The sequence below is a fragment of the Natrix helvetica genome (assembly GCF_964273705.1).
Source record: "Natrix helvetica genome assembly, chromosome: 3".
Classification (NCBI taxonomy): domain Eukaryota; kingdom Metazoa; phylum Chordata; class Lepidosauria; order Squamata; family Natricidae; genus Natrix; species Natrix helvetica.
Window position 1 is genome coordinate 24,780,922 of NC_138549.1, and position 12,980 is coordinate 24,793,901.

Below are 12,980 nucleotides of genomic sequence, written 5' to 3' on the forward strand. Positions count from 1 at the left end.
GACATTCACTCCAAGAATCAGAATGGCACCACAAAGTAAGAGTCTACTGTTCACCTCGGGCTTTCTTTTCTCCTTATTGCTTCTGTGAGTACTTTAGAGCTTGTAGTTTGCATGTTGCATGAGAAACACTGTTCAATTCCATGTAATATAAAGATAAAGGCTCCATCTCTTAGTTTTGACACCATTGTGGAACTTAACCAGTGGTGGGTTGCAGGCTGTACGCCCGGTACAGGCGTACCGGAGCCTGCCCAGAGCACTGGATACCATTCCGGTACGGTGCTCCGGAGGGCCCACCCGCCCGCTTGAGCTCCTTACTGGTCTTTTAAGTCTTCAGCGCTTCCGCACACGGCACATACAGCACCTGCGTGACCATCCGCTGAGCAGCTGGAGCATCACGAAGGCTCGCGGAGGCGCTAAGATGCATGTGCATGCTTTGCACGCCCATATGGGGATCCGGAACCCACCACTGAACTTAACCATGCAGAATGGAACTCACACCAACATGATTTTTTTACAGAAGTCTTTTTACACATGTAATATTTTAGATTTCAGGCATAAAGGCATGGTTACCAATCAGAAGCTACATTTTATTTTCAGTCTCTTTTCTATTACCCATCTAAAGAAGTCACAGTTCTCCTGATTACAGGTTCCACCATTCAAGACCTTTTCTGTGGTTAAAGTGGCTTACACTTATGCAGCAATAAGCATATTGCACCAATAACATATGGTTTTGACTATTACATTGTTCCTACCACTAAATTAATACAGCCAACAAATGTTCAATGAATCCTTCTAGTTGTTGATTGTAAAATCCCCTACTATTCCTGCACAGAATAATTTGTTTTAGGGCTTCTAGTCAAAAGCATCTGATCTATTATTTCACCATAAATTATCTTAACAACATTGCATCAATATAGTTTTGAAAAATGCAAACTTTGCAAATGGTGTATTGTAGCTTTGAGGATTATTTTTGTGATGATGCCTGCACGTAACTTCTAATAGTGCATTATGCAAAGACATTTAGGAGCTACTGTGCTCACAACTCTTGAGGAATACACGTTCAGATCTGAGGTAGGTGTCATGCTTTTTAAAAAAAATCAAGATTCTTATGGCACATGGGGAGTGGGGATTAGATAACTCTGGTGTCCTGTTGCAATTTCATATTACATTCATTTATTTATTAGAGGCTTTTATCTGCTCTTTCTAAAAAAATACCCACAAAATATTTACTATAATTAAACGTATGTACTTTTGCCAACGGGAAAGTCCAGAATTCACATAACTGCTGCAACAAAGCAACATATTAATTTTTTAATATTAAAATGCAATGATTTCCCAAACATGTAAACTATTTAACAATGAAGCTTTTACAGATTTTACAGAACATGGTAACTGCTTTGAAAAGAAGCTACTTTTTCCCCTTTCAGGAAGTTGGCAAATGTTGATGTACAAAATGCAATTATATGCAAATAAATCTTGGGGGGGGGGGGGAGAGATTTCTTTAAAAAAAACCTCAGTGTAACTTCACTGTGAATGAATTCTGCCTCTGAAATTTCAAATAATATTCTTAGATTTTCCTGTTTGTATGTGTAAAGCATTCTTATGGCCTATAAGAGGGCTGATGATATAAAGCTGCCAGTGGACTCAGCTGGACCCATTTTGTCCCTAATTACTGGTTCAATCCTCCCCCCTCCCACTCTGATTATAATCCCATTCTGAGAAGAATTCCCAGCTACTATTTAGTTTGCCAAAGCACCCAAAAGTGACCCCACTTTAAAGATTTAGAAAACAGAGCTTCCAACTGGCTGATCTCACTACTAATACTCACCATTGCCAGACTAGTACAGCACTGAGTATTGATAGAGGAAGTCCACAAGGATCCAGTTTAGAGAAGACAACTTGGGAAAAGGCACCTTCCCTCAGTGACCTCCAGTTTTGTTCTTTTTGTTCTCTTTTTAAAATATCAAAGTTTGATACCTTTTTCATACAGCAACGCCTTCTTCGACCTGCAACCAGCCTACGAATCCCTCAGACCTCAACTCAACCATATAGCCAATCAGAAACAGCAGCGACCCTCAACCAACCCATGCAACACCCCTCCCCCAGCCAGCACTTCACCTCTCAATGACCCTCACCTGACATACCCAACCTGACTCATCACGAGACTCGTCACAAGACCCTGAACTGATGTAACACTGATCTGATCAGTGGTGGGTTGCTAGCCAGTTTACGACAGGTTCGCTCATGCGTGTGCTCGCACTTGCACGCAACACTTCTGCGCATGCGCAGAGGCATCCGGGCGGGTGGACAGAGCCTCCCGCCACTCCCACTACCAGTTCGGCCAAACTAGGCCAAACCGGGACCAACCCACCTCTGGACCTAATGTGACCTCAACATCACATGACCTACTGACCACACAAAGCCCTTAGAAACAGAAGAAAACCAATACTGACATCCCCTAAATTCCCCTGAAAATATTACCTAGCCTGATAATGAAGTATTCGGAAACCAATTCACAAGCTCGGAGAACAAACCTCTACCCTCATAGATATTCACCACTATCGCACACCTTCCTGTGCTAAGGCATGCTTTATACTGGGTACATATAACAGGCATCCCTAAATGAGTTGTGATTAACATTCACTACCTTTTTATTTATTAAAATCTGAGACAAAGCAAAAGAATATTTTAAAGATTAAGGTAATCTATATATAAAAATGTGATCGAGGGTTTGTCCACCCCATAGTTAACTTTAGAAATAAACCTTCTCACTTGATGAATAGATGTGACTTTGACAAGCAAAGAGATGTTAAATATAGCAGCGTGGAAGCTACAAAAATGATTATTAGGGTTTATAAATTTATCAGATAGATTGTCCAGTTCAGGGCTTATTCATGCGTAGATGAACCCAGGAGACCCAAAGCAGTAAGACCCCTCTCACTTTTCATATCTAAGAAAACTTTTTGCGCATCATTAAGCCATTATATGGGTCTAAGACGTTTAGGCACTGACCCTTTGGCCACACCCACTTCACTCCTGGCCAACCACCGCCGTCATGATATGGAAAATATTAAATATATTGTGCAAGTTTTCCCATGACATTCTAGATACTTGATTGGACATTCAGTTATGAGACTGCTGCCATACATATGCCTATACATATACATATACATATACATATACATATACATATACATATACATATACATATACATATACATGCATACATACATACATACATACATACATACATACATACATATATATATATATATATATATATATATATATGTGTGTGTGTGTGTGTGTGTGTTTGTGTTACAACCCCTGGTATGACCAACACAATTATCAGCACAAATACAACATATATATATATATATATATATATATATATATATATATATATATATATATATATATATATATATATATATATATATATATATATATATATATATATATATATATATATATATATATATATACATACATACACACACACACTCTTCTGCCGCGTTCTCATCAGAATGCTGAATAATGAATAATTATACTGTCATGCTATATCTTTTCTGTATAATCATAATTTGATTTCATTTGGAACTGATTTTTCACTCCTTTCAAACTGAAACCAGCAGAAGGCATTAGTGAGCCTGTGGCTAGATGTCAGAGGCCAGTGGTGGGTTTCAAAATTTTTTAGAGCCTCTTCTGTAGGTGTGGCTGCTTTGTGGGAGTGGCTTGCCAGCCATGTGACTGGGTGGGCATGGCCAACTTGTAAAATGTGGTGAAATTCACTTAACAACGCTCTTGCTTAGCAACCAAAATATTGGCTCAGAAACTCTGGCATTTGAAGCACGCAAGTCTTAAAGCTGTCAAATTACAAGACTCTTGCACCCCTAACCCTTTAGAAAAAAAACCCAGGGGTGTTCAAACTTGACAGCTTTAAGACTTGTGGACTTCAACTCCCAGAATTCCTCCTCTCGCTCTTCATCTTGATGATGTGCGGACTGGTGGGGTGGGGGAGCTGGAAACGGCACTGTAGATTTGTGGAACCTCTTCTATAGAAGAGGTTAGAACTTTCATGAACCCACCCCTGCCCTCCATAGTGTTCTTCAGCACTCTTTCAGCAGTTTGCAAATGGCAGCATATTGCCCCCAACAATTTGGGTCCTCATTTTACAAACCTCGGAAGGACACAAGGCTGAGTCAACCTTGAGCCAGTCAGAATCGAACTGCTGGCAGTGGGTAGAGTTAGCCTACAATGGTGCATTATAACCACTGCGCCACCATGGGTGTATAACACACACACACACACACACGAGTGCACACAAAGGCACGCACACAGAGATATTCCAAACAGAATAGTCCAAGTATATAGTTGATATTTTAATCAAAAGGAGCATTTTTAATGCAATCGAAAGGAGAGACAAACAGAATTCACCTTGCCAAGCATGAATTATTTCTCTGCTGCTTAATGCCCCATAGCATTGCTGGGCCTTGTTGCCAGATTCCTCTTCTTCTTTTGCTGTCACTGCCTTTGTCCCCAATTATTTTGTAATCCACCTACTTGTGGTTAAATATGTACTGAAAGTGACTTCTTCCTGTTGGTCATCATACCAGGTGAAATGTTCTAACAAGACTGGCAGAATCATAACCAACAAGATTTTGACAGCAGTGTAGGCACAGAGGACAAAGAAATTGCAATAAAATTATGCTGAGAATCACAAGCATTTAAGCAAACACTGTATGCTTGCAACCTGTGCCTAAATGACTCATATAGAATGTATTTTTCAAGATTCAGGTACTTTATTTTTTTTCCTTAAAAAAAGCAGGGGATGCATAAATCAAGATAAATGGTTTGATTTCATTGCTAATCCTGTGCTTTATTGCAGGGAGTGATGTCCTTAAATGCTCCCATTCGATCCAGCTCTTTCCCCCAAGTTTTGCAGATAAGTGAATGAAGATTGATAGTAAGTGATAAACTAGACAGCAAGTAGCTTTTGTAGGGATCTATGTGAAAGTTTTCAAGACAAAAACGAACTGATTTCCATAGTCAGAAGGATCCCCCTCCATCAATGTCAACACCAATTCAGTCATTTTGCATAATCCTAAACCATTTTGAATTATTTCACTTAAAACACTTCTTCCATTACAAGGAAACTGAAATTCAGTAATCCAGGTACTGTATTTTTTGCCCTATAAAACGCTCTGGACTATAAGACACACCTAGCTTTTGGGGAGGAAAACAAGAAAAAAAATCTGCCTCCCAGTAACTTGCTTCCTTGCAGCAAACAGAAAACAGCCTGGTCAGCTTCAGCACAGACTGATTTAGCAAGAGTAGCTGATTGGCAATTGGATCAGCCTCCCAGAATCCCACCAATCAGCTGTTCCCTGTTTTGGAATGGGCTGAAAACAGGATGTGCGAAGGCCAAAAGCAGGGTGCGCAGAGGCCGAAAATGGGGCACGCAGAGATGGTGATAGGTGGTGGCGGCAATGGGCAGCAATGGCAGCAATAGGCGGCAGTGATCCCTGCAGACTGGAAGAGCTGATTGTGGTATTCTGGGAGGCCGATCCAACCGCCAGTCAGCTGCTTGTGCTAAATCAGGCTGTGCTGAAACTGACCAGGCTGTTTGTTGCTTGCTACAAGGAAGCAAAATTGCTTGGAGGCAGAGGCTGAAGGGTGGGGGCTGGCAGGTGGGCAGGGCTTTAGCAACATATGCTCTATAAGACACACAGATATTTCCACCCACTTTGGGGGTGGGAGTGTGTCTTATAGACCGAAAAATATGGTACATTATGTAATAAATCTTGTCTCATTTGTAGCACACTTAAAAGCTATGCGAGAGAGAGAGAGAGAGAATATATATGCAGAATTAGAACCACAGAGCCAAACAGCTCATATATTTTAAGAAATATTTTCTTCAGCTGATTGATTAGGATGGGTAGGGTTTTTGGGTTGTGTTCATCTTACATTTATGTAGTCTAGCAGCCTCATTTTATACCACATATCGGTCAGTCTTCAGTGTTTCATGGCAATGTTAGGGATATTCAGTCCCAAGCCAGATCTCACATGCATTTCCGGTCCAACCTTCCCAGCATTCGCAGTTTCCACAGTTACATAGACCATTTCCTGGAACAAAACAACATGTCCATAACTGAAATTAAAAATGGGTTGCTCTGTGAAAGTATAAGCCACCACAAAAAAGTGCTTTTCTTTTTCTTTCTAGGTATTTCCCCCTTCTGGCTTGACCTGAAGCTCACAAGGCTTATGGCATTTATTTTCCTTCCAAACTGCAGGGATCCTGAGAACCCCAAAATTGATTATGGCGGATCACACATAAACCCCTTTTGCATCTCTGTTTTAAGGAGACCTGATGATGAGCAAGAAGTGAGGTAAGATCCCCTAGGAAGTAGTAACTACCTCAAAGTAATTCACCCATGTTCATAATTCAAATGGCATTTGAATTATGGTCTCCCCAGTCCAATTCTAGCACTAGGAATTTAACTTATGAGTAACTGTGTGAAATTGCAATTGTCCGTGTGTATACATGAGTGGGAAAGAATATAACACCAGGTAAAGACAGCTTGCACCATTTTAAGACAAGTCCAGGTAACTTGGAGCCTGACTTGACACAGGGGTTCCTCAACATGCCGAGAAAGATATTTATGATAGTGATATTTATGATAGTGAACATTTATGGTATGAGAGACGTTACGACAGCCTCTATGTGTCATTTGAAGTTCTTGGGTGTAATGGAATAATTTACTCCTTCCTCTTTCAAAAAATGGGAACTGGAAGGATAGGAAATAGGCAATCAATTCCAGTTATTGTTTTAAGCATTCCATGTGTGTGTGTGTGTGTGTGTGTGTGTGTGTGTGTGTGTTGCATTTGTGCTGATAAATAAACAAAGGTAGATCTATTTCAACCTATTTAGGTCTTATCAGGTCTCATCAGCTAACCATACCCTTACTGGGAATCGAACCTCCCATATTTGGGCATATCAGGGGTTGTAACTCAATACATACCTATTTCCCTGGCCTAGCTGATAAGGAAGAGAGCCCGTGGCTTAGTGGCAATTACATCAGCCTAATATGCAATACAGCCCTGGTTCGATTCCCAGTAAGGGTATGGCTAGCTGATGAGACCTAAACAGGTTGAAATAGATCTATCTAGTCTCCCTTTATTTATTTATCAGCACAAACGCAACACAAATAACAAAGGCAACATTAAAAATAATAGCTTTCTGTCTGGATGGTTTCTTGTGATGAGCCGATAGACAGAGAAAGGAAGCAGTATGCTTCCTCCCATATTTAGGCATACCAGGGGTTGTAACTCAATACATACATACATACATACATACATACATACATACATACATACACACACACACACACACACACACACACACACAGAGACATATATGTATTTGTGTTACAACCCCTGGTATTTATCAGCACAAATACAACACACACACACACACATATGTATGTATGTATGTATGTATGCATGCATGCATGTATGGCTAGCTGATGAGAGCTAAATATCTTGAAATAGATCTATAGGGCCTCTGGAGCCTGGGGGAAGCAGTTTTTGCCCTCCCAGAGATTTGAGGAAAGCCTCCGGAGCCTGGGGAAGGCAAAAATGCCCCCATCACCACCTCCGTGGTGCAGGAGGCTGCCTAGACTATGCTCACCCAGCAACCAGGAGAGAACCCGTTGCTGACATTTTTGAAGCCCACCCCTGCTTACAACACCTGTGCAAATAAGGCCATCATATTTGTCACACTCCCGGTCATCACATTCGCAGAATTCTCCTGAAATGTACCATTCCTGGGAAGAACAGATGCACTTTCCACAGTGACAGGAACCTGAAAGCACAGAAAAAATCATTACTGGTACTTAGAGAAGAACAGAACTTTTCAATCAGGCAGGGGACATCTTAGGTAATCAGTGCCGATCAATAAATGATTGTCTACATTGTCTACAATGATTGTTCGTTGTGATAAAAGCGTATTGGTGAGAAGGATGTTCTATTGGGGAGGGGGGGGAGTTAGCTTGAAGTTTTTTTTTTAGGATGCTCTATAAAGATTTCCCTCCATTTTGATTTAATCAGGGTTGCTTGGAAGAAGGACATTTTGTCTTGGTTCCAAAGCTCTAAAATCAAAGCCATTCTTCTCTGCGGGATTAAGGGAGAGCGGATGAAGGCATGTGAGGAGATTTAGTTAAGGTAAAGGGAAGAGAAAGGACAAAACCTCAAGGTTATTGAAACTACAGAGATGTAATCAGGAATAAAAACAGAGTGAGGTAATAAGAACAGGTCTCACTGGACTGTATATAGCTGTGTGGAAATACAATCCGGCTCACGTATCCCACTTGCTTTTCTTTTGAGCACTTTTTTCCCCAGGCCAGAGTACAAATATTTGGGTATTTACTACCTGAAAAGAACACAAAACATCTAGGGTTTCAATCTATCAAATATGCTTTACTTGAGGCCATACCACACTGTACTGCTAACTCCCATCTTTTAGGCACTATTTTTTTTTTGAACAGCAAAGAGTTAATTCAAGAATTGTCTTCAAACTAATGATTTGAACAGGTGTGCAATTATTCTAAAATCCCACTGAATAGCAGTCATCTTTGAATCAAGCTTGACTCCTGGTGACATCACTAGTTTCCATAGGACAGGAAGAGATGCAGATTCCCATCAACTTCTTCTAGTATGTTTCTAACTCCATCTAACAAAACATATCTGGTATTTCCCAGAGTCTCCGTCTAGGTCCGTGATGGCGAACCTATGGCATGGGTGCCACAGGTGGTATGCGTAGCCATATCTGCTGGCACACAAGCCGTCAGCTCCAGCACACATGTGCACACCGGCTAGCTGTTTTTTGGCCTTCCAGAGGGCCGGGGGAGGCCATTCTCACCCTCCCCAGGCTTCAGGAAAGCCGCTGGAGCCTGGGGTGGGTGAAAACGGACCCAACGGGCCAACCGGAAGTTTGGAAATGAACTTCTGGTTGGCTTGTTGAGCCTGTTTTTCACCCTCCCCAGGCTTCAGAGGCTTTCCTGAAGGATGGGGAGGGCAAAAACGGCCTCCCCTGAGCCCCTGGAGGAAATACCAAGCTCAACTCGGAGGTGAGTAGTGCGGCATGCATTGGGGAAGAGCATGGGGGAGGGTTGTGCATGTATCTGGGGGATGCTTTGCTTTATGGGTGCCAGCACACACCTGTGCTGTTGCTCGAATTCCCTTGGCACCCAACAACAAAAATATTAGCCATCACTGATCTAGGTAGTAACCAACCAGGCCATCCTACTTTGTTATTATACTCAGATAAGAACACAGTTTAGTTGTTTTTTCAAAATGAGCTAGATCAGGGGTGAAATGCTACCGGTTTGGGCTGCTTCGCCCAAACCGGTAGTAAAAAAAACGCTAAAAAAAGATTTAAAAAAGTTCTGACAACCAGCTCTGTGACAATCAGCTGTGCCGCACGATTTATATTTGCTAGAAAGCAGGAAATCCTGCTGGTCCCATTCCCCCCACTATTCTACTTACCTTTGCAGGCTCAGAAAAGGCTTCCTTGCGCATGCGAGCCCAAAGCAAACCAGTAGCAGATTTCAAAGCATTTCACCCTGAGCAAAATGCTGCCACATAGCTAGGTTTCCTCTGAAAAAACCAACTAGCCAATAAAACTGCCATCCGAAAGTGAAGTTGTATTGCAGTCGAACCTCAGTTTATTCTTAAAATGAATTTGTCTATATATTATAAATATAAATGTGATCGTGTGGGAGGAACAATATAATGGCTGCAACATCAAGGACAGTCAGAAATCTAATTTTTCAGTGCCATCATAACTTTGAACAGTCCTGAACATAAACTATTTATACATTCCTTAGTTCTGCTACCCCAAAAATGTATGTTATGTGGTTGTGTGGTAAGCATCAGCAAAATCAAAAACAGTTAACTAGCACAATAAATCCAAAGACTGACAAAAATGGAGAGACAGTAACAAGAAAGGAGCAATAGGCAATAATTTACATTGGCTCTGTTTCTATTTCAAAACGACACAGCTTTCTAGGGCCATATTGTGGATAATTAGCATGGCTAGTCCCACAAGAAACGGCCTTTATTTGTTCTGGCTTTAACCTACTGATGTGCATAATGACAGCAAAAAAGAGATGGAAAGGAAGACACCGTGGGATCCCTTCCACCATGAAGGAAACTGGTTTGGTTCTGAAACCCAACAAGACAGAAACAGACTTCAGAGGCTAATTAGAATTACTACCAACCTGTCTTCCATCGTACACGAGTCAAAAAGAAGACTGTGAAAATATTTACAGACCCCTTACATCCTGGACATAAATTGTTTCAACTCCTACCCTCAAAACAACACTATAGAGCACTGCACAAGAGAACAACTAGACACAAGGACAGTTTTTTTCCGAACACCATCACTCTGCTAAACAAATACTTTCCTCAACACTGTCAAACCATTCACTAAGGCTGCATTTCTATTCATCTTCTCATCGTTCCTATCACCCATCTCCTCCCACTTATGACTGTGTGACTGTAACTTTGTTGCTTGTATCCTTATGATTTAGATTGATTGTCTACTAATATGATTTGATTGCTTAATTGTACCCCGTGACTCTCATTAAATATTGTACCTTATGAAGTGTGATGAATGTATCTTTTCTTTTATGTACTGAGAGCATGTGCACCAAAGACAAATTCCTTGTGTGTCCAATCACACTTGGCCATTAAAGAATTCTATTCTATTCTATTCTATTCTATTCTATTCTATTCTATTCTATTCTATTCAAAGAATAATCTGTTGCACCAAATTCCTCGTGTGTCCAATCACACTTGCCTGAATAAAGAATTCTATTCTATTCTATTCTATTCTATTCTATTCTATTCTATTCTATTCTATTCTATTCTATTCTAAGAATAATCTGTTGCACCAAATTCCTTGTGTGTCCAATCACACTTGGCCAATAAAGAATTCTATTCTATTCTATTCTATTCTAGTCTAGTCTAGTCTAGTCTAGTCTAAACAAGTTACTGAATGGAATGATGTGCCCAACAATTTCTAAACTTTCAATAGGAATATTTTTAATGCACATTCCTTTCTATATATTGCAGATAAAAAAGAGAGAGTTAAAAAGTTATAGAGAATCAGAAAGAACCTAACAGGAGGCAGACTTTTTAAAATACAGGTAGTCCTCAACTTACAACAGTTCATTTAGTGACCATTCAAAGTTACAACATCATTAGGATCAGTGGTGGGGTTCCTACCAGTTTGGACCGGTTCGGCCGAACCGGTAGTTGCTTGGCGGCCTGGGTCGCTGGAACCGGCGGAGATCCAGGCCTACCATGTTCCCAAACTGGTACTCCCAGCGGCGCTATAGGTGCCCCCATTTTGTTTTTTGCTTCTGAGCATGCACGGAGCAATTTCAGTTGTACTGTGCATGCGTGCACAGCACACAACAAGCATGTGCATGCAGGGCACACCCTTGAACGGAGCCGGCAGTAGTCTCTGCCGAAACCCACCCCTGATTATGATCATTTTTCACATTTTGCAACTTTTGTAGCAGCCCCAGGGTCACGTGATAGAATTTGGATGCTTTGTCACTGACTCACGATGGTTGCTGTGCTCTGGAGTCATGTGATCACTTTTTGCGACCTTCTGGCAAGCCAAGTCAGAGAGGAAGCCGGATTCACTTACCCACCATGTCACAAACTTCAGAACTGCAGTGGTTCACTTAACACCTGTGGCAAAAGGATGGCTAAACTGGGCAAAAACCTCACTTAACAAATGTCTCTCTGGAATTGTGGTCTCAGTTGAGGACTACCTGTATCTTTTGTAAGAGAACTCTGGATATTTTAAATTACTCCCCGTCCTACTATGTAACGAAGTCTCACCTCCCTTCTGAAGAATCACATTTAGAATATAAGCATAGAATAATAAAGATGGAAGGAACTTGGGCAATCCAGTGGTGGCGAACCTTTTTCACCTCGGGTGCCAAAAACACCTATCTGCGCTATTGCGTGTGTTTGCGTGTCCCCACCCCCATAATTTAATGCCCTCTGGTCTTGTGCCTCCTGCGCATGTGCGTGTGACCCCCCCCACTCCCCGCTGCCCCAAGCATGCACGGACGGCTTTCTTGGAGCCAAGGGAGGGCGAAAATGGCCTCCCCTGCCCTCCAGAGGCCAGAAACGACCCATTTTCTGACTTCTGGTGGGCCCGGTAGGTCTGTTTTTCACCCTCCCCAGGCTCCAGAGGCTTTCTAGGAGCCTGGGAAGGGCGAAAACCAGCCCAACACGCAAACTGGAAGTTTGTGAAGGGATTTCAGGGTTGCCCATTGGGTGGTTTTTCTCCCTCCAGAGGCTTCTGTTTTGCGCGTTGGGTGGTTTTTCGCCCTCCGGAAGATTCAGAGAAACTCCCGGAGGATGAAAAATAGCTGAAAATCAAGGCCAAAAATCGGCTGTCCAGTGTGCGCATGAGCACTGGAGTTGACACGGCAACGCTTTGCGTGCCCTCAGAAATGGCTCCACATGCCATCACAGTTCTAGTCAAATCCCCTCTGCTGAAACAGGAGATCTTGTCATGTGAGACAAATGGTTGTCCAGTCTCTTTTGGAAAGCCTCCAGTGATTGAACACTCAAAACTTCTGAAGGCAAGCTATTCCATTGGTTGATTGCTCTCACCAATAGGAATGTTATCTGCTGTTTCTCTCCTTGGTTAGTTTCCATCCATTGTTTCTTGTCTTGCCTTCTGGTGCTTTGGAGAATAGCTTGACTCTCTCTTCTTTGTGGCAGCCCCTCAAATATTGGAACACTGCTATCATGTCTCCCCTGGTCCTTCTTTTCATTAGACTAGACATATCCAATTTTTGTATGTTTTAGTCTCCAATACTACTTAGAACCTGGACCTCTTTTTGACAAATCACATGATTTTTTTTTTAAAAATGTGATTTTGTAAAAAA

General features: G+C 41.7%; 1 protein-coding gene across 1 annotated transcript in view; it reads right to left on the reverse strand.

The window, feature by feature from the left end:
- Positions 1-4,370: 4,370 nt before the first annotated feature.
- Positions 4,371-12,980, reverse strand: part of ITGBL1 (integrin subunit beta like 1) — a 184,111-nt gene continuing 175,501 nt past the window's right edge. Inside the window, exons 10-11 of the mRNA XM_081946761.1 lie at positions 7,751-7,864; positions 4,371-6,126 (exon numbers count right to left, since the gene is read on the reverse strand). Of these exons, the coding sequence (XP_081802887.1) occupies positions 6,035-6,126; positions 7,751-7,864 (206 nt within the window). The 3' untranslated portion in view covers positions 4,371-6,034. The remainder of the gene's footprint in view (positions 6,127-7,750; positions 7,865-12,980) is intronic.